The sequence below is a fragment of the Microtus ochrogaster genome, chromosome 1 (assembly GCF_000317375.1).
Source record: "Microtus ochrogaster isolate Prairie Vole_2 chromosome 1, MicOch1.0, whole genome shotgun sequence".
In the NCBI taxonomy this organism is placed as follows: domain Eukaryota; kingdom Metazoa; phylum Chordata; class Mammalia; order Rodentia; family Cricetidae; genus Microtus; species Microtus ochrogaster.
The window spans coordinates 104811538-104832891 of NC_022009.1; the positions used below are offsets into that span (position 1 = coordinate 104811538).

Genomic DNA, 21354 nt, shown 5'->3' on the forward strand with positions numbered 1-21354 from the left:
GCTTCCTAATCCATATTAGAAGATATGGCTGTGTGTGTGTGGGGGGGTCCTCATTTGAGGAAGGCAACCTCGATTTTGGGTCACATCTCTGCTTTGCGCAAGTCCTGGCTCAGACCCATCTCTATCCATATTCTCTTTCTCGGTCCCCTCGGCCACCATCCAACCAGCCCCCATCCTTTGGCAAGTCCGTCTAGGGAAGGCTTTGGAGGTGTCCAGGCAAGCCAAATCACCAAGATCATTGCAGCCTGGAACCTGGCTAAAGGAGAGAGGAAGACCCTGGACGCAAGCACTGTGGGTGCGCCCTGCCAAGGAGGGGGGAGGGCGGAGCACGAGAAGGAGGGAGAAGGGAGGGCGTGAGAGCGAGTGAGACACAAGAAAAGCTTGCGCGCCACCGCCCTCCTCGGGAGAGAGGCTGGAGTGAAGCTGAGCAGAGAACCGCATTTCAATGAGGACCAGCCCCGGCGCATCCGTGCACTAGCGGCTGCAACCCAGACGCCCGTGCTCCGCAGCCCCAGCCGCGCCCAGCCCGGCGAGGACAGCTCCAGCAGCCGGCCACAGACAACCCAGCGGCCACCCGCGACCGGTGCGTGCTTTGCCTGGGCTGGGGAAGGTGCGGGCAGGCCCCGCGGTGCCATCTGACCGCAACCCTGGTGGCCCCGGCCAAGGGTGGACCCCACTGGGCGGCAGCAGCCCCGCCCGCCTTTCCTCGAAAGGCGGCTGCGTGGGGCTGGCCAGTTTGGACTGGCCCGGGGCGTTTTGTGCCCGCGGCCTCGGGGCTGCTGGCTCCTGCCTCTTTTGTCTGGTGCCATCCGCCTTTAAATAGGGAGTCTGGCAAGCTGGGCCCGGCAGGCTTTCCATCGCCTTGTTGTTGGAGATGGAGAGCCTAGCCCCGGCTGAGGAGCTGGGAGAGGCGCTTGTCATTGTCAGGACTGGCTGTGGAGCTAGGACCAAGTGGGCTAGGAAGGAGTGGCTGGGCCTGCCTTCTTATTGTGTGTGTGTGTGCTGTGTGCGTTCCCGAGTGCCCAGGAGGGTGGCATGTGCCTGGTGATGAGGGCTGCAGTGTGGGTGTTGCAAGTACCTTTCTGCATGGTCTCAAGTTCCTCCGGGGACAGCCAGGCAGCCTCGTGTACGAATTAGTACCTGCAGTGCTAAAAGCATGCAGAGAGGAAAAGACATTTTCCTCCTAGGGGGAGCGCACACACAGCACCGCATTGCCCCACAAAAGAGGCTGCTTTTGGAAACCAGGTTTTTGGGAGGCATCACCACTGGATTTGGCAAGGAAATGCTTGTGGGTGAGAGAAGCGAGAAAAAGGTTTCATTCAAACTGGCTCCCACTCTGACTGCACCCGGGAATGTGTGCCCAGGTTACAGTGCACATACTCTCAGCTGCCACACTGCAGGGTGTTCCGCAAAAGAAACGTGTCATGACTGTTCCTAAATATATCTATCATAGCCTTTCAATGAGAAAGGAAAGTAGGGCAGCATTCCAGGTATCGATTGTTGCATGGATGCAGGTTAGGAGGGATTTCAAGAGAGGTCATATGCTGGACAATTTAAAAGATGCTCACATCCTGTGATGTGTTCGTTTGGGGTGGTGCAGGCACTCAGAAGATACATGCGTGTGTCTTTTATTCTTGCATCTCTATTCACCTGGATCCTAATCCGACTGCTAAAATATGCCTTGGATTTCCAGATGTGATAACTAGGGTTTATGCTAGGTGTGTGTGTGTGTGTGTGTGTGTGTGTGTGTGTGTGTTTCCAAATTGCTGAAATGGCAGCTCATTCATAGAGAGAAAGGTGAACATAGATATTCCTCAGAATGGTGAGAAATCCCACAAAGAACAATGGTGCTTTTGGAGCTTTGTGATATTTACAGGAAATGTTCACATTCTTCTCCACCCATGATTTGTGGTCTCTGTGGCTGAGGATTGAGAGTCCCTTCTTGGTGCCAATACACACGTATCCCAAGACCTCTGACCACTCACAGTCTGTGAATGCTGGTCCAGCATCTTCTAGCCAACATCTTCTACAGGAAGTGTGACCCTGTGGAAGCCCAGAGAATTTCCTTCTGGAGTTCTTAGTTCACATGTATGACTACATCTCTGAAAGCTGAGCTAGCAGAGGCAAGGAGATAGCACGTGTTTTCATACCACACACTACAACCACAAGACTCACGTGTGAAGGGTGGGCTTTGACCTTCACTTAGCCAAAGCTGTGGCCTTGACAGCAATTTCACTTTGAGTTGGGTTCTGCTTTGCTGGCACCATCTGCACCTGCTCACTGATGGGAAGCGGGAGAGGTAATCCCTGCCCTGAATGAACCCATGACTAAATCAACCAAACTCTTCTATGCTTTAAGTAGATTTATTTTCACTTGGTTTGGAGTCTTGTTCCTAAAAGTGTTCCCAGCTCAAGCAACTGCCAACACTTCTTGGCAGCTGTGAACCTCTGAAGACCCTTGGAATTGGATTTTCACTGTCTCTGGTCACATCACTGTGCCACATTTTGCTAGATCTCTGTTTATTTCCTCTTGTTTGCATCTACTTGGGAGGAAGCCTCTAGGAATGAAAGAATGGTCAATGCCTTTAAAAAGAAAACAAACCCAATCGAAAGCCACCTCTGCCTTTGTCACTTAGGAAGGTCTGAAGCTTACTGGGTGAGCTCAACATGGCAGACTCCTCCACTGTCTCCTCCCTCTTTCATGTCCCCCTTCACCCCTCCCCCCTTTTCATCAAACTGCCTTCCATTCTAAACCCACACACCTTTTTGAAAACAGATTACTTAACAAATATATGGGCAAAGTAGGAGCAGGTACCAATATCGGGGCAGAATTACGATTCTGTAATGCAGCTAAGTCTACAGGATTGATCCCAGTGGTGACTGTTTTGAAGTAAGTTACTTCAAAACCAACAAAACTACTTCACAGCTGGTAGAGTTTTAATAAAGATGCAAAATTAGATTGTGATTGATTGCTTGAGACCTGAGAGTCAGTTTTCCTGTTTGAAGGAGAGATGCACTGAACTCAAATGAAGGACTTTAATCATACTGTGCTCTTTCCTTTGTACCCCCAGGCCTCCCAGTGGACTTTGCAACACAAGGCCCCTGGTTAGTTAGGTGTCCAGCACGAAGTCACTGAGCTAGACAGGTGTGATAGCTTCAAAACTCATGCTTCACGTGGAACCAGGGCCTAGTGTCATAGACCTGGGGCAAAGAACACCTACTTTGGAATCATAATAAACGAAACTTGAAAATCCAACTCCCTCAACTGTAACTTGGAGACTCTGGGTAAATCCAATTTTTTAGACCTTGCTTTGATGGGACTGACTGACTTCTGTGAGTTTTAGAAGAGGTTTTTGTTTGTGTTGCTTTTAGAGACATTAAATAACTGTTGGCTGAATCCTACGGTCACTGTATCCTGGACACCAATATTATTTTCTTTTTCTTCATTTCTGGACATTGAATTCTCTAGCTATATTTTTGTGTATAAATTTTCTTATTATAAGTTTTATTTAATCAACTAGCTAATTAATTTAAAGGCTTTTGGGACAGGATCTCATGTAGCCCAGGTTGACCTCAAACTTAACTATGGGGCTGAAGATGGCCCACCACACTCAGTTTATCACAAACTTTAAATTAAATTGGCTTACTGAACTGATACTTTAGTTTTTATGTAAACCAATTCTGAATGGCTTGGGCGGGGGTCAATTCGCTGAATGTGAAGGGATAGTCACAAGAAGACAGGATAGTTTTGTTGAGTCTGGAGAAACTTCCCATTGGTGACTTGGGAAGTACAAGGGAGAGCTTGGTTCTTCCTTTGTACTTCTGTCTCACTTACATGCTGTTTAAGTGTGCCTGGAATTTCATCATGAAAGACTGAGGCTTTTTCCACTCTCCAGACTGTTGGGTTGAAACTGATCCTCCCACAAGGAGTTCCATTCTTTATCTGTTACCTAGCAAGAATGGCTTTATCCAATAAGCAGCTTGCTGACCGCAGGGCCCCATAGAGAGCAGAATGTGTGGCAGGACGATCCCTTTTCCAGAGGCTCATGGGATGGTAGGCAGGTGCCTCCTTTGCCAGAGGGGGTAGGCGATGGCTCTGTTTCCACTAGCTACCTCTGTGCCAGGGTCAGGAATACAAAGCACACTTTATTTAAATAAATCAGTGCTCACTACTTGCAACTTTGTGTTTATTAGTACCCGATATGAATGGTGATATAGGTACTGTTCTTATTCCTGCTTCTGAGTTATACAGGTGCCAATCAAGTCAATATCTCAGGTTATAGAGTTAATAATGGGTCAAATGTGTTCAACAGTCCTCCTATTCCTTTCCCCTTCACCCTCATTTTGTAATCCTCTATTTATTATTATTATTATTATTATTATTATTATTATTATTATTATTATTATTTTACTAAGCACAAGCAAAAGATCTGAAGTGAAGTCACATTTTAGCTTATGTTCAAAGTCTTTTTTAAAAGGAGATAGAACTTCCAGATGGATTTAATTTTTTCTCCACCTGGCCATAGGGAGCACACAGAAGGTCAAAGCTCTACAGTCTGACCATGAAATGCTAACCCCTTCGCTTCCCCACCCTGCTTGGTATACGAAAGCTCACTTTTTCTTCCTGCCAGTGGGATTGGCACACCACCTGGGCACAGCTCATATGAGCCTCATAGTTGTGCAAAGCTGGAGTGCGGGAGTTGGGGAGAATGTTCCTGGTTGAACTATCTCTCTGGTGTATTACTTGGGGGAAATAGGAGGGGATGTTCCAGGCCCCAGTTTCTCTACTTAGAAACATGCAGGTGACCCCTTGAGAGGATGTGATTGTAGCCTGAGGGGTGGTAGGCAGACAGCAGTGGGAGCTGTATATAACCAAACTGTGGCTGAGTAATAGGCTGTTAACACGGAAATCTGCTTTTTTCTATTCTTTGCTTATCCTCCTCCTCTTTCTCTCCCACTCCACAACCCAAATACATCACCAGTCATTGCAGTGTTTCCTCCCGGCTGCTCTCAGAGCCTCTCAACCCAAGATATTCAGGTAACCAGGTTTGTGTCTCTTTCTGGGGTTTGCAGGTTCCACACACAAAGCAGTCATGTCGTTCGGCAGAGATATGGAGTTGGAGCATTTTGATGAACGGGACAAGGCGCAGAGGTACAGCAGGGGGTCCCGGGTGAACGGTCTGCCCAGTCCCACACACAGCGCCCACTGCAGCTTCTACCGCACGCGCACACTGCAGACGCTCAGCTCCGAGAAGAAAGCCAAGAAGGTTCGATTCTACAGAAATGGTGACCGCTACTTCAAAGGGATTGTGTACGCCATCTCCCCAGACCGCTTCCGATCCTTCGAGGCCCTGCTGGCTGATTTGACCCGAACTCTCTCGGATAATGTGAATTTGCCCCAGGGAGTGAGAACCATCTACACCATCGATGGAGTCAAGAAGGTCTCCAGCCTGGACCAGCTGGTGGAAGGTGAGTCTTTGAGAACCTCTGGGGACCCTGAAGGCAACTGAGACCACTGAGGGTCACTTGTCTGTTAGCCCATGGTTAGGAGCCCCTTAATGCTTAACATGTTTAAATTTCTGCTCCATAAAATCGAAAAGAAAGTGGATGGTATTCAGCCAGGTAGCTAGCTGCTAATAATGACAGGTAGAAGGAAAATGTATCAAACCCCAAAGAACCCTGTCTGCTTTCTCAAACCTATGCCCTGTTAAGCATTGAAGTTTGTTTTTATGTCTTCACTTGCATAGTTCAGGGATGTTTCTAGACACCAGCTGAACTATTGTGTCGTGATGTCCAAAAGGTCTAGAAGTGAGGGTATGAAATTTTAGAGTGGAGAGGGACTTAGGAAAGATACAAAATCCATTCAGTTTATCGCTGAAAATCCGAGACCTCAAATAGTATGTCTATGGTTATATGATAAGTTAGTGGTGACAACTGAAGCAAAAATAGGGTCTTCTAACAATGCTGTCCACTGGGTGCCTCCTGGAGAGGGTTATTATCTTCCGGTGGTATTTGAGAGTAAGAAGAAATTTGTCCATATTTTTTTTTTAAATCTAGTTCATTCTAACAGATAATCTGTTCTGGATGAGACTTGGCTATCATCATTTGAACAAAGCATGAATTCTTTCATTGCTGTAAAAATCATAACCAACTTTAATGATTTTGGGGTGCAATAACTGGTACTGAGTATCCCTAAGAGTCCTTTGGAAAGAGAAGTCTTTCTGAGCTTAAGTTTTGAAGGTGAGGATGAAGTAGCTGGCACCTTCAGACCAAATGCAGCCTACTGTCGTTCTGAATTCATCTTTTTTCCAGCAGGATTTGGCCAGGTCCCACTGTCCAGCTGGGTCCTGGGCTTGTATAGGTAGCAGGGAGCATTCCATCCTGCCTGATTGGCATCCAGGCTTGCAGCCACATGGCTGCATACAGCCAGAGTCCCCTTGTCTTCCTCTGTAGCTGGGGCTTCTGTGTCCCCCCCCACTCCCCCTGGTCCCTCAGCAGGAGTTCCAGTCCAGGCCCAGTATGATTGGACACCAACCGGTGTGGAGCAGCCTGAGCTTTGTGTCTTTACTTTACGGGAATTCACATCTCTTTGGTGGCTTGTCACCCTGCCAAGACGCCTTGTAGCCTTGGCTCTTTTCCTTCTATTCAGAGGTTGGAACTTCTAGCAAATTAAAGGGGAAGACTGACATGAAATCTCTCTGTGTCAACTTTGATTTTTGTGCCATGTCCTTTGTATGACCTTGGTAAATACAAGAGAAAGTCAAACATTTGGTGGTGTTTCCCAAGCACTCTGTAGCAAGATCAGATGAGGCAGGTGTCTGACCTGTCACCAAGACATCCTGTGTGGGGTAGTGGTGTTGTAGAAAAGTGTGCTTAGATCTCAGCATGCCCTAGACAGCCAGGGGTCTGATGCCTCGTTCTGCCCTAGAGTCACATCAAACATCTAGGCATCTCGAAGACAAGGGTACTTCTGTTTTTTTTTTTTTCACTCAAAATTGGCCTGGACTCACCATTCACACTGATCAAAGAGCGGCCATGGGACGTGGCTGGTGACCGTACTGCCTTCCTAGCAATGGCATAGCTGGTCACCAGCGTCTCCGCTCACTCTCCTGCTTATTTTACCATAATATAATGCCTGCACCGAGCTATTGCTGCCTTGGTCGAAGACGGTTATGATAGCTGAAGTAACTGAGCGTGTGTCCAACCCTAGTCGGAGCCCTTGACTATGTAAGTCCTTGTGGTTCCCACAGGGATCCTGAGAGGGCAACATGACACAGCAGCAAATGATAGAGGTAGGATTTGAACTCAGGAAGGTAGGCACCAAGATGCATTATGCTGTGACGTTAGCTCTTGCAAAAGGCACTTTGGTGCTTTTTCAGTGTGTTCATTGTCTTCTGATGCACTGGGAAGGCAGACATTCAGTACAACATTCTCTAGAAACCACCTGCTCCTGTGCCCAGTAGTGGATCTCAATGAATATTTTTCTTCTACTACTTCTTGGAAAACTTTTTATTTCAAATGTGAAGCACAATTAATAAAAACTCAGAAATAAATATTGGGGTTCAACCTGAAGACCAGAAAACTAATTCTTACCTTGACTTCAGTCTGAAAATGGTGATCCTGCCTCCAAGAGACCTCAGGATGAGATTGTGACCTAGAGCTGTCTTCTCTTGTCTTATAATCCTCTCCAGCTCTAGAATTAAGAGCATGCACCTCTACTGCCTGGCTTCTATGGCAAGATAGTGTGGCTACGGGGATTAAGAGTGTGTGCCATTGTCGTTCCTGGGTTTAAAAGGAACCCATTGTCATTGCTGCCCAGTCTGTAATGCTAGCCAGTTTGGCTGTTTTACTTTTCTGATCCTCAGGCAAGCTTTATTTATTAAAATACAAGTGAAATGCCACTACAAAAATGTTTTTATTATGCACTTAATTCTAACATTAGAAACTGTTGATCTCAGAAATAGTCATCTTTTAAAAATATTTATTTATTTTAAATGTATGAGTGTTATATCTGCATGTATGTACGTGCTTCACATGTGAGCAGTGCCTACAGAGAGGCCAGAAGAGGGAGTTAGATACTTTGAAACTGGAGTTATAGATGGTTATGAGACACTTTGTGAGTGTTGGAACCAGAACCTGAGTCCCCTGAAGGAGCAGCCAGTGCTCTTAACCACTGAACTGTCTTTACAACTCCCAAAGTCATTTTTTGATTTTCTCTCAATACTTTCCCCACAACCAATATAGACCAACTGCTGATGGACTATTCTAATGTTTAAATTTTTTTTTAAAAAAATATACCCTTTTTCTCCCAGTTGAATGATATCTTTAGTGTCTCGTGTGAGTCTGCATATTTTTTGAATTTTTAGTTAAAACATTTTTTATTCATAATACTGACAATTAGCGTGCAGCTGCACTTAGTGTTTAAATAGCTAGCAATTCATTGATATTTGTTTTTTTGTCTATTACATTTTTGCTTAGCCCATTAAAATGCAAAACGTTGCTTCATCCTCATTAGGCCCATATCCCTCACTTCCCAAGCTAATTTATGCAAACATCAGTTCGTGATGTCAGTTTTCTATTTTCCTTCCCAGTACGCCAAAGTTTGAGTTTTAATTTAAATCCTCTAGTCAGTGTAGTGCGAGTGTGTTTGGCTTGCAATTACTTTTTAAAGTTTGTTCTTTCTCACTTCGTGTCGGGCTAAAAATTCCAAGTCACTATGACAAGTGTGGGCTTTATTTATAAATCGTATGGACACTTTCTCTGTTTTATTATTAGACTCTGATCATTAGGCATAAGTGTGCTCCAGGCACACTGATAGATTCTGAGCTCCATTTGGTGCTGAGCTCAAATTATGTAAGAAGCGATTGACTGTGTGTTTGTACAAACAAGTGATTGTGTGCCTGTCTGTGTCTGTATTATCTTGGCACGCTGACACGAGTGTACACACGCCTACTTAAGGGTGCATTGGAGGTGGCATTCCCAAGGATTTGCTTTTATGGCAGTCTTGGTATGTTTTCACAAGCCGTGACCTTCACCGAGGACAGCTGTCCTGCAGCCCTCTTTTGGCAGTGGCTCACCTGGGGTGTGACCTCCTTCCCCAGTTCTGAGCCATTTTGGTTCTACTTTGGGGATACAGCTGTTGTGGAGAAATCAGAGAACCACACCTAAATCTTTCAGACTCTTAAAAGAGAGATGTGGCAGGATCCTGAACAATGGTTGGCTGATTCCTTCCCCTGCATTTCTAGAGGTGGGAAGACCAGAACCTTTTCATCTCAGGATACAAATGATGCAGCTACTAAGTCCCTGAACATCAATAAGTCCGAGCTTGTTGGATCAGAACTGTTAGAAACAATGGGGTCCCACCCCTTCCACCATTTCCCCATGTGTCTTTGCGCAAGTTGCCTAACTGCGTGGCTATAGGAAGGACTTTATCCAATCCACAGCATTTCACCTAGCAGTTAAGGGATTTCTTGCCTGGCCTCACTTTTATTTGTCTGTCTTTTAGGATGGTTTTCTTCCTATCTTGGCGTAGCTTCTCTGCTCTATGTAGCTCATTTAATTTCACTGGGCTTCCCCTCTGACGTGTCAAATAATTTAATAATTGATTTCTGTAAAGCTGTAAAGCAGACTTTTCCATGAAAGTCCCCGGTGTGTAGTAGTTGTGTTCTTTCTTCATTTTCAATCCTTTCTTAGTGTTACTAAACATATTACATCTACATGTAATCAACCCAGAATGGTAACTTTAAATGCATCCAGTTCTGCACCTTGCTTTTCACTTAGCTTTAATACCTTGGAGACCCTTTCCTATCAGTAACATTCTGAACAAGCATGTCCTTTTATTTACTTAACACTATTCCTTGTATGGAGGGACCTTACTTTAGTTAACAACACGTCTCCTCTTGATGAGGTTCTAAGATATGTGCAACTGTTTGTTGTTACGAATAGTATTACCGTGAGCACACTTGGAAATATATTGCCTGTCCATGTGAGTGGTTGATTTTAGGAGGACTGCCTAGAACACTGTTGCATGGTGGTAATAGATGACCAGAGAATTCTTGTCCACCAATTTCCACTCTGACCATCTTCAAGGGGATGATGTTATCAAGTATCTTGTCATTTTTCTGTATATCAAGAAAATACTTCTATCTTGTTATGGTTTTAATTTCCATCATTCATGTGTTTAAGGGGCATTTACATATTTTGCTATGCCCTTTGCTTTGTACTTTTATCATTTTCTGCCACATTGGAGTCTTTCCTGACTTGGATCTATTTTTCTTTTTAAAATATTAATCCTTTGTTTTAATGAGTTTTTCTATATTCATCTTATCCTATTGGCTTTGTTGATTGTGTTTTCTGTCATGTAGATTTATACAAAAGTTTATATAATCAAATATGCTAGTCTTTCAATTTATGGCTCTATTTTCATGTCTGCTGTGTGCACTGGGTTCAAGAAGTCATTTCTCTGCATTTTCTTGTTGCATTTTTAGGAAAATATTTTAATGGAGAAGAGTATAGATTTAATGTGTGAATTGAGGATTAGATTTTACTTTTAAAAATCAAATCATTTGAGTAAATCACAAATAGTTCATGTAGAAACTACCTTGGTCTTACAGAGGTACTGCAAGACGAGTGTCTTGCTCTCCCTTTGGCCAGCTTCCATAATGGAAGGTCTGCAGACTAACAACACATCCCAGCCACTGAATTCCATCACTTCTCCATGGAGGTTGTGGATTTTATTGCTTTTATGCAAACAGACATTGCATTTAGCCGCCATGTTTCTGTTGCTTCTGCTGAGCCATGGCAGCCCTTGGGAATCTGAATATTGTTTCCTTAGTCTGCAGATTGCCCATCTGGTTAGGTCTGATGGTTGGTTTGGTACTGAGTGTTTGGCATAGAGATCCCACAGAAGGAACACTACATCCCTCTGAGGATGTCATTTCAAAGAAATGTTCTGTCCACAAGCCTTACCTAAAGTCAGCAACTTTAGGTAAATCTTTAATTCTGAAGTTACTGTGCCCCTCTTGGCAATGAATAAGTATTGTAGGAGAACCTTTGAATCCTTGTAGACATATGGTCTCTCCTTGAGTTGCTGTTTATACAACTGAGCATCTGTCAGTAGAGCTGTAGTGATTGCTGCCGTGGTGTCCTATTTGTGAATTTCTACCTCCTTCTTTATCTGCCACACTTTAGACATGGTGCCCTCCCTCCACTCTCCTGTCTCGGATCATTTTCTGTGATCTTACTAGTTCCCATTATTTTAAGGGCACTATTAAATAATGACCTCTCTCCTCAGACCAGACTTCTCTTCTGCACTCTAGCTGCCTAGATGTATGCAGTTGAAATGAACCCTTGGTCTCATCCAACTCAGCAGTGTCAATGTGACACCCCCTTTGCAACCGTCCAGAATCTGTTTCTCTTCTCCTGTTACAGATCTTTTGGGTGATGTCACCACCTACCAGCTTGCTAATATTGGTGAATTCCAAAGGTCTTATGTTGAAACATAACCATTGATGCGATGGTGTTAAAAGACAGAAACTTTGTGACTAGGTCGTGAGGATGGACTCACAAATAGAACATATGCTTGATAAAAGATCCCTATGGGAACTGCCTTGCCCATTCCCTCTATGAAGACACAGCAGGATGGTGCCATCTGCCAGGAAGAGGCTCTATGAATCCAGTCTCGATCTGGGACTACCACTTTCTAGAACCTCCAGAGAGAAATGTTTGGCATTTGTAAACTACCTTGTCCGTGGCACTCTGACATAGATGCCTGATGGAATAAGATGCTTCTAGTTTAATATCACCTGTAACTTCTCCCCGTTCTATCTTTCAAATCCAAGATGATACCAAGCCTTGTTTGTTCTGACTGAGTCATTTCTCCAATTAATTCTCTCCTTTCTTTTGCTGTTTGGAAGTTTCTAAGATGTTAGTACTGGGGACTTACAACCTCACCACACTTTTAGGACTGAAAGAGAAATACACACATCTTCAATAAACATTGTAGAAAATTTTTTGAAACAGTGTTAAAAAAAATCCCTCATCTTTCTGCTACCTAGCTGTGGTCCCTGTTTCTTCTGTTTCTGTCTGCTTTCTGCTGCCTTGATAAGCACCGTGACATAAGCAGACGGAGGAGGAAAGGGTCCGTTTCAGCTAACATCCTGCAGTCCGTCACAGAGGAAAGGCAGGGTAGGAACTCAGTGAAGGCACCTGGAAGCAGAGGCCTCAGAGCTCTTACTAGCTTGCACCTGTGGCTTTCTCAGTTTACTTTCTGAAATAACTCAGGACCACCTCCCTAGAGGTGACATCACCCGCAGTGGGCTGGACCCTCCCACATCAGTGCTCAGTCAGAAAATCTCCTTACAGACTTTCTTAAATGCCAATCCGATGGAGACATTGCCCAGTCAAGGATCTTCTTCCCAGACAGCTCTAGCTTGTGGCAATCAAAAATCTAACAAGGATAGCTATTATTCTATCTCATCTCAGACAAGTGTCCTCCTAAGAGGCAGACACACACACACACACACACACACACACACACACACACACACACACTGAATCATGAGTAAGAACGCAGGCTCTAGAGTCATACCAATTACTCTTTGAATCTTGGTTTCATCTTTACTAGTCATGTGACTTTGAGCCAGCTACCTAGGTCATCCATCATGCCTCAGTGTGACTCACAGGGAGAGGCTGGGTAAGGATTACAAGTGAGATGGCACGCAGCAGCACATAGCCTGATCTATGGCTAACTTACTGGTTCAAGTTGTCCTTCCAAACCTACTGCATAGGTAAGAGGAAAGCTGCCTCTGGCCACTTTTAGAACAACTACTCATTGTGACACTTTTATCTCCACTGTCTGCTGAGCGTGGGTGAGTGCTAAGGATCGAATCCAGCACTCTGTGTTATATGTGTAGTAAGCTGAATTCCCAGGCTTTCTAATCTGACCTCCATAAGAGCTCAGTGAAGCTTCATAGAGCAACCTTGAACTCTAAGGGACTGGTCCAAGGTCACATGCTTACATAGGACAGTCCTGGGCCCGAATTTTTATATAGCTCATCCTACCGATGAGTCCATAATCCTTTAACAAAGTCTGAATGACACCGCTGCCAGCATCATCTATGTTTACACATATGGACACACACATGTATGTGTGTATGCACATCTGGTATCTACTTGGATACTGGGGAAAATATACCTGGCATCAATCAGGCTCTGTCAATGAAGGGGGATGGATGAAATTTTAGTTTTATAGGTTTCTGTGGTGTGTAATAGGCATGTTTGAAAGAAGAGTTTAAAATCCTTAGCAAAATAAGTGTTGTTACATGTGTTGTCCTGGTTAGTTTTATGTCAACTTGACACACTAGCATCAGCTGAGAAGAGGGAACTTCATCTGAGAAAACACCACATTAGATAGCCTGTATCTAGTCTATGGGGACATTTTCTTCTTCTTTTTTTCTTTTTCTTTTTTCTTTCTTTGGTTTTTCGAGACAGGGCTTCTCTATAGCTTTGGGGCCTGTCCTGGAACTAGCTCTTGTAGACCAGGCTGGTCTCGAACTCACAGAGATCCGCCTGCTTCTGCCTCCTGAGTGCTGGGATTAAAAGCGAGCACCACCACCACCCGGCCTGGGAACATTTTCTTTATTGATGTAGTGTCACCTCTGGGCAGGCGGTCCTGGGTGCTTTAAGAAAGCAGGCTGCACAAACCATGGCGAACAAGTCAGTAAGCAGCGCCCTCCTCCATGACCTCTGCTTCGGCGCCTGCCTCCAGGTTCCTGCCTTGTGTTCCTGCCTGACTTCACTCCATGATGGAGCCAGAAGCTGAAATAAACCCTTTCTCCCCAGGTTTATCTTGGTTAGTGTTTAACCTCAACCATACGAGGCAAACTAAGACTCAGACGCAACTGTCTTTTTATTTTTGAAACTCCAGTTGGGGATGGGATATTTTTATGTGGCTGCCTAAGCCTATGGCATGGCACGCTTGCATTGTTAGTTTAATGATAGAACTTGGATAACAGTAAATGGATTGTGCCGAATGAGGCCTGGGCCACTTTACCTGCAGTTACCAGGTTCTGCTCACAAAGGCTTCCTAATGAGGTGTGGGTGGGGTGGGGGTGCTGGAATAAAATCTTTACTTTTAAAGTGTTTCTGCCTCATCCCTGTGAAATATGTATTTAGAATCACTTATTTCACAACTTATTACAGCACCTGTGCTGTATTCTTTTGTGACTAATCTAGATATTTTCAGACTGAGTGTTTCGTTAGCAAATTCTCCAGTCACCGATTAATAAACCCTTCGTGGTATTCGAGTGCATTTGTGAGGGTACAGCTTGCAGGCGAGTTATTGTCTTCATTTTCACCTGTCAGCAAGTTTGAACTGACTTGCTTGCCTGTGTGGCTCGATCAGCATGACGTAGACGATAGAAAAGAAGGGTGATCATCTCTGCTGGCTTTTACAACTTTTTCTGGCTAAACAGAATTTTGTATTATGCTTTCACTAAACATGTATTACCTATCTTAAGAAACTGTGTACTGATTTGGTTGTAGTTTTCCAATTACCTCAGGTACCAGATGTAAGCACTCCTAATTTTGAAGTCTGCCAAAAATTTAAAGGCTCTTATGTACCAACAGATAATCTCAATTTTGACTTCCAGTTCGTTTCCCTTTGGAAGCTGATTCATACATATTGATGTGTTTCTATCAGCAACCAAAGGGAGAGAAGTGGTGGGTTTTTTGTTTTGTTTTGTTTTACTTTGTTTTCCTTCACAATAAGCTAGTCTGCATCAACAAAAGAAATCGTGTTTTAAGTTAATTTGCAATCATTCTTTCATTGATTTGAAAGTCATAGGCACCACTTGCCCTGCGTAGAAATGGAGACACGAGAGACCAAGTGTGAGGAAGGAAATGGGGTCCCCGAGATGTCAACTTGAAATCCCCCTCTCTTCCTCAGGTGAAAGCTATGTCTGTGGCTCCATTGAGCCCTTTAAGAAGTTGGAATACACCAAGAATGTGAACCCCAACTGGTCCGTGAACGTCAAGACCACCTCGGCTTCCCGGGCAGTGTCTTCGCTGGCCACTGCCAAGGGGGGACCCTCAGAGGTTCGGGAGAATAAGGATTTCATTCGACCCAAGCTGGTCACCATCATCAGAAGCGGAGTGAAGCCACGGAAGGCTGTCAGGATCCTGCTGAACAAGAAGACGGCACATTCCTTCGAGCAGGTTCTCACTGACATTACCGATGCCATCAAGCTGGACTCGGGCGTGGTGAAGCGCCTGTACACCCTGGATGGGAAGCAGGTAAGGTGGGGTTTGGGGGACTCTGATTTTATGGGCAAGAATCAGGAAATCGTGAGGTTATGCCTGGCATGCAGTGGGACCTCAAACACGTGCTTTGTTGGTTTTGATGGGACTGGGTCACCTAGTTCACAAACACTTCTTGATCCGAGACTAGTTGAAGTTGGTACCAGACAGGATTGTTCATCAAAATAAAGAGAAAAAAAAAACCAGCAAAGCAAGGGTGGGGGTTGTCTTTAAAAAAAGAAATTGACATTTTTATTATCTCAGTAATTATTGGCTTAGCATAATGGTGCTGTTCTGTCTTCTGATTTCAAGTTTGTCCTGTGCCCTTTAAAGCCTGTTAGAGCCATAAAGACGACTAAGATGCTGAGAGAAACCGAGGCTGAAAGGGAAAAAATAGACAAGCACTTGTTGAACTAAGTAACAATGTATGGTTCTATGTCTCAGGAATGTTCATTAGTCTGAGTCAATGGAATTGCAGAGACTTTAAAATCTGTAGCTAAGAAATGCCGTATTTCTACCTGGGCTACTCTGAGAAGCCTTGTCAGGATGGGAACCACCGGAAAAGTTCATACTAATCATATGCATGGCATGTTTGCTACTCATTTGGAGCTGAAAGGTGCCCTTTTGTCTATGATGGTCATTTTGAGCATTCTTACCTTTGCTTGAAATGTGTGTTTTTGCAAAACTTTTATTAATATGTAAAAATCTCATGCAATGTATTTTGATCATAGTCATCTCCTGCTTCATCCCCCTAAGTCCTCCATGATCTACCCCCACCTTCTTACTGCCTTCCAATTTTGTGCTATTTATTTATTTATTTATTTATTTATTTATCTATCTATCTATCTATTTATTTATTTGTAACCCACTGAATCCACTTTGTGCTGCTCATGCATCCAAGGGTATGGGACCACCCACTGGAGCATGGTCAGCCTACCGGAGGCCTTTTTACCCTTCTGCAAAACTCCCTCCCCCAGACACCATCCCTGAAATGTAGCTTTTAATGTGTTTTTTAAACTACATTTTATAATTTGAAGGTAATTTGAAGGATTTGCATGTTTAGCTCATCTTAAAATCTAAACTAGATTCCTAATGAAGAGACTTCTTGTACTAAGTAGAATTCTCATGAAGGTCCTAAAGGCTGACACAGCCAAAGCTTATGAATGAGAATAGATGCCAATACTACAAGGAGTGTCAGTCATGGAGAATCATTTCCCCAGGGTTCCATTTAAATGTCCTAACTTATTAAAATTCATTAGGAACGACGGGGTGTGCCAGTTGTCTGTGAGTATTGACCAGCTTCTGCTTGTCTCATAAAACTTGTATGTGGCTAAGGATTCATGGGGGTAATAGCCTCCTTCTTCGAGGCCCAAGAGGCCTGAATGTCCACTGTATATCAGAGCCAGCAAGGCCACCATGAGCTTGTGAATGATGGTGGCAACGAGGAGACAAACTTCACCTTTAGATGTTCAAGTCCGTCTCAGGTTGTGTAAACATTCCATAGTTCTGTGTTTTCCTGAGGTGATTTGTTTTCAAGATGGGAATTTATCTGTTTTCAGAAAAGAGTAAAATTTAAGACAAAAAATACATGCCCATGAAAGGGGAATGGGACACGCTGTGGGTGGAGGGAGAGTATCAGCAATGGGTGACACAGGGGACACAGCGGACAGCAGGGAAGGGGAAAGAGAGCAAAGCGGTGAAGCCTGTGGAGAAGAGCGTTACAAGGAAACCTCTTACTTCGTATGTTAGCGTAATGAACGCCAAATCATTTTAAATTATTTATAAGTACTCCTCTTCCATTCCCCTTGTCTTCCTCCTCTTCTGCTTTTTCTCATTTAGAATTTGAAGTTTTCAAAATTACTATATACTAAGTCATGTCGTCAGGGGCCGCTGCTTCCGCGAACACTTGGAACCACTTACTTTCGCCTGGATTTGATAGAATGTCTGAGTTGTTTCTTCTTCTCTGAATTTGCCCACCATCAACATTTCACAGTGTCTATGTTTGCTATGGACTAGTGTAAATAATCGAGCTAATCATTCAATGTAATTGGAAATAATCCAGTGTTTAAGAGACAAAGATTGGGATTCAAATCTTGGCTTATCAACAGATGATTCTTGAAAACATGTGACCGAGCTTCGTTATAATCACCAAGAAGACATGGATATTATTATTCTTGTGCTGTAGAGTGTTTATGGTTTCAGCTATGACAGTGTATGTTACAGAACTGTTGAAGTATAATAATGACAATAGGTTGACTGACCATGATTCTAAGCATATGGCATGTATGAACATGTCTAATCCCTACAAGTATTGAATTGTTGTTCTTACTAAATAGAGGAGTGCACCAAGACATGATTTGCTAAACATTTTAAAACATGCTTAAAACATGTCTAAAGACACTAAATGGTAGAGTTAGGATATGAGCCAGTGACACTCAAGGGCTTGCACTCGTAATCCCTACACCAGGGCAGATCTGGTCAAAAACACCTGCAAATCTCTTCAGGAAAGTTTTGAATGGAATGGTGGCAGGCAGTGTCCCTTCACCCCAGTGAGGACCCTGAGGTCATTAACTTATAAAGAGAAAAGTACCTTGGCTCATAGGTCTGCAGGTGTTAATCCATGACCATTCTTTTGGGCCAGTGGCAAGGCAGAACTCTGTATTAGGAAATCAGGCAAGGGAGCAACGCCATTCATCTAATATCTAGGAAGTGAAAGAAAGTGGGAAAGAGGCCATGAAGGATCCACAGCCTTCTTCTAGGGTGTATCTCCAATACCAGTCTTACCATGAAGTCTACTTCTTAATGGTTCAACCACCTCGCATAGCACCAGCCGGAGAAATAAGCCATTAAGAATTAGGCAGGCGGATCTCTTTGAATTCGAGACCAGCCTGGTCTACAAGAGCTAGCTCCAGGACAGGCTCCAAAACCACAGAGAAACCCTGTCTCAAAAAACCAAAAAAATAAATAAATAAATAATAAAAAAAGAATTCAGCCTGTAGAGGTTGTTCAATGTCTAAACTATAACAGAAGCATTCTCCCCAAGGAATCTCATTTGAATGTTTTCAGGATAGGGATGGATGGATGGATGGATGGATGGATGGATGGATGGATGGATGGACGGAGATAGGTAGATACATAGTGAGACAGATGATATCTCATATCTACTGTAGTTATTCTAACAACTGAACTTGACTGTATTTCTTGAGGCACATTTTTCTGTGCAGGAGAATTAGATGAGTCAAAGAGCTTAAAGAATTTTTGCTTGAATTAGTAAAAATAGAGTCCTTCTTTCTGAACCCCAGGAGTCTTGAATCATTTCAGCTCTAAAGGGAAATCTCCCCAATAAATAGTTTGTTCAAGTAGACTGTTTGGACAGTTCTGGCAGAGGCAGGTTGTTATGATAAACCTCTGAGAGACAGCCAGGTTCTTCCAAGCCTTCCTACAGAGTGACACTCAGTGTGGGGAACGGCATCTTAACTCTGTGTTCGGTTTCTATTGCTGTGATGGCCATGACCCAGAGCAGTGTGTGAAGGAAAGGGTTTATTTTACTTACAACTCATACATCTGAGAGTTGTACAGTGCCATTGCTAAGGGAAGTCAGGGCAGGAACTCAAGGCAGGAACTTGGAGGAAGGAACCGAACCCCAAGCCATGGAGGAGTGCTGCTTGCTGGCTTGGTCCTCATGGCTTGCTTTCTTACACACTCCCGGGCCATTTGCCCAGGGGTGGCGCCACATCAATCCTTGATCAAGAAAACGCACTGCAGGCTTGCCCTGAGGGCAAACTGCTGGAGGAATTTTCTCAACTGTGTTCCCCTCAAAATGACTCTAGGTTGTGTCAAGTTGACATACAACTGGCCAGCACACTCAGTACATCAAGAACCAGCTTTTTAATTAGCACCACCTTCTAACCAACTAAGCTAACTGCTCATTGACTTGTGCTCCTTTATTTATTTATTTATTTATTGATTGATTGATTGATTGCTTAACTCAGGTCTACATCAAACCCATAAACAGTATGGAAAATACACGAATAAATATTTAAAGATAATATTTTTGCCTTGAAGAAATAGAACTGTTTACAAAACGAATGCTTGAATGCTTTTGGTAGCTACCTAGTAAGGAGTGAGGACAGGGTACAAAGGGTACAAGCTGCAGTGATTTCGCTGTCATCTTTAGGCAGCATGCGGATGGGAACAGCTGATGCTGTGGTTTTAGCAGTCACAGTGAAAACTGTACCCACTGTTTACTGTTCCCCAGAGGAACCGGGCGCTGGAGGGCATAGTCCACATGCTGTTCTCATGAGTTCTTGCTACCACGTGGCCTCCTAAAAATTGCTGCCTCCCCAGGTTGTATTAAACCCTATCTTCAGAGTTTGTTCAGCCTCTGGCACTTTTTTTTTCCCCTGAGATATTTTTAGGCGGAACTAAGGAGATCAACATATTGGAAATGCTCCACTAGCTAAAGTATCTACAGGAAGCTGCAGTGGGCTAAGACGGCCATGGGGGCTCACGAGCTGGTGTCCAGAATTGCTTAGCTAAAACCCTTCTCTTTCCACACTGCACGCCACCAGCTTCTGCAACAATTCGGCTCATCATGTCATCAAGCTGTCAGCTGTCGTGGCTGCAGAATTCACAGAAATATTTGCCGAACTCTATTTTCAGTGGTGCTCTATTTATCTGAGTCTGGACTGAGGGCCTGTCAGAAAGCGAGACAGACATGCGCAAACGAACGGTGAAGTGGCGTCTCCTTTACCCACATTTCACAGAAGCTCCCAGGACCTGAGAGCCCGAGAGTCACTTCCTCTGTCGTGTCTCGGTGTTGGCTATTCACTCATCACTCTTGGAGGTCGTCTGGAATATTACTGTTTTACAATTATTAAGCCATGGAGATATAAGGTTTACTTTAAGCATAGTAAGGCTCTTGAATCCTTCTATGGTAATGTCAGTCTGCCTGCCTGAAGCTGGTAAATCTTCCACAGTCATGATTGTTGACACTTCCTTAGAAATACACAGAACAGCAAGTGCCTCAGCAGGTCATTTGCACAGGGATGATCATAGGCAAGGCATTTCCCAAACACCTCCACCCCCTCTGAAATACAGCAACAGCAAACCAGATAATCTTTAAGTGGAAAACGTAGGTAGATCTGCCTATTCTTAGACACTGAATATATAGCATGTATAGTGCCAGAGCCTGCTTAGATAGCAGAGGGGAAAAGTCAGTGAGGCTGCATTTTTACCTGATAGATACTGCATGTAAGCAACACACTGTAGAAATCCACCACCACTTGCTCGACAGCACCAACAAGCAATTTATTGTTTTTCCTACGCAAAAAATCTACAGAATCATTTGGCTGAAGCACAGTCCTTCGTCCTTACCAGTTATTTCATTTTTCCATGCATTTAGTAACCCAAGAGGTCAGTTATGGCCTGGAAATATCAAATGGAAAATTCCACAGTCAGGGAGGGAAAGAGAGGGAAAGACCAATGCATATGATTCTTACTGCAGAATATTGCTATAATATTCCACTTGGCTGTTTTGTTGATCTCTTATGTCTATAGAATTAGCAGGGGCACCTATCACAAGATGGCCTTTGCTTTTGCTTTGCTGGAAAGATAGATAGGTCAGAGGTTAAGAGCACTGGCAGCTCTTGCAGAGGACCTGCATTTGGTTCCCAGCACCCATATGGTGGCTCACAACCATCTGTAACTCAAATTCCAGGGGATCCAATGCCCTCTTCTGGTCTCTGTGGTCACTACACACACATAGTGCATAGACACACCTATAGGCAAACACTCATATCCACAAGATAAATATGAGTATTTAAAAACATAAAGGATTTCTAGAAAATTGTGTTTGTAGAATAAACTGCAGCTTCCTCTTATGAGTATAGGAAGTGATAAATGTCACTAATTATCTGACTGTGGTTATAACTGTCAGTAAAGATAAAAATGTGAAAATTGAAAGTTTCTAAATAAAAAGTAAGAAATAACCTGAAAAGGAGATTTCCCATATCTGTTGCTAATATTCTCTCTCTCTCTCTCTCTCTCTCTCTCTCTC

At 43.8% G+C, this 21354-nt stretch overlaps 1 protein-coding gene across 6 annotated transcripts in view; it reads left to right on the forward strand.

The window, feature by feature from the left end:
- The first annotated feature begins 202 nt into the window (after window positions 1-202).
- Window positions 203-21354, forward strand: part of Dclk1 (doublecortin like kinase 1) — a 278154-nt gene continuing 257002 nt past the window's right edge. For 2 of the 6 annotated variants that reach the window (XM_013348343.2, XM_005343991.2), the window contains exons 1-3: window positions 214-583; window positions 5073-5468; window positions 14947-15293. In XM_013348343.2, the coding sequence (XP_013203797.1) occupies window positions 5093-5468; window positions 14947-15293 (723 nt within the window). In that variant the 5' untranslated portion in view covers window positions 214-583; window positions 5073-5092. Of the gene's footprint in view, window positions 584-5072; window positions 5469-14946; window positions 15294-21354 lie in introns of all 6 variants that reach the window. The other 4 variants (XM_005343993.2, XM_005343992.2, XM_005343997.2 and 1 more) reach the window with 3 other exon arrangements.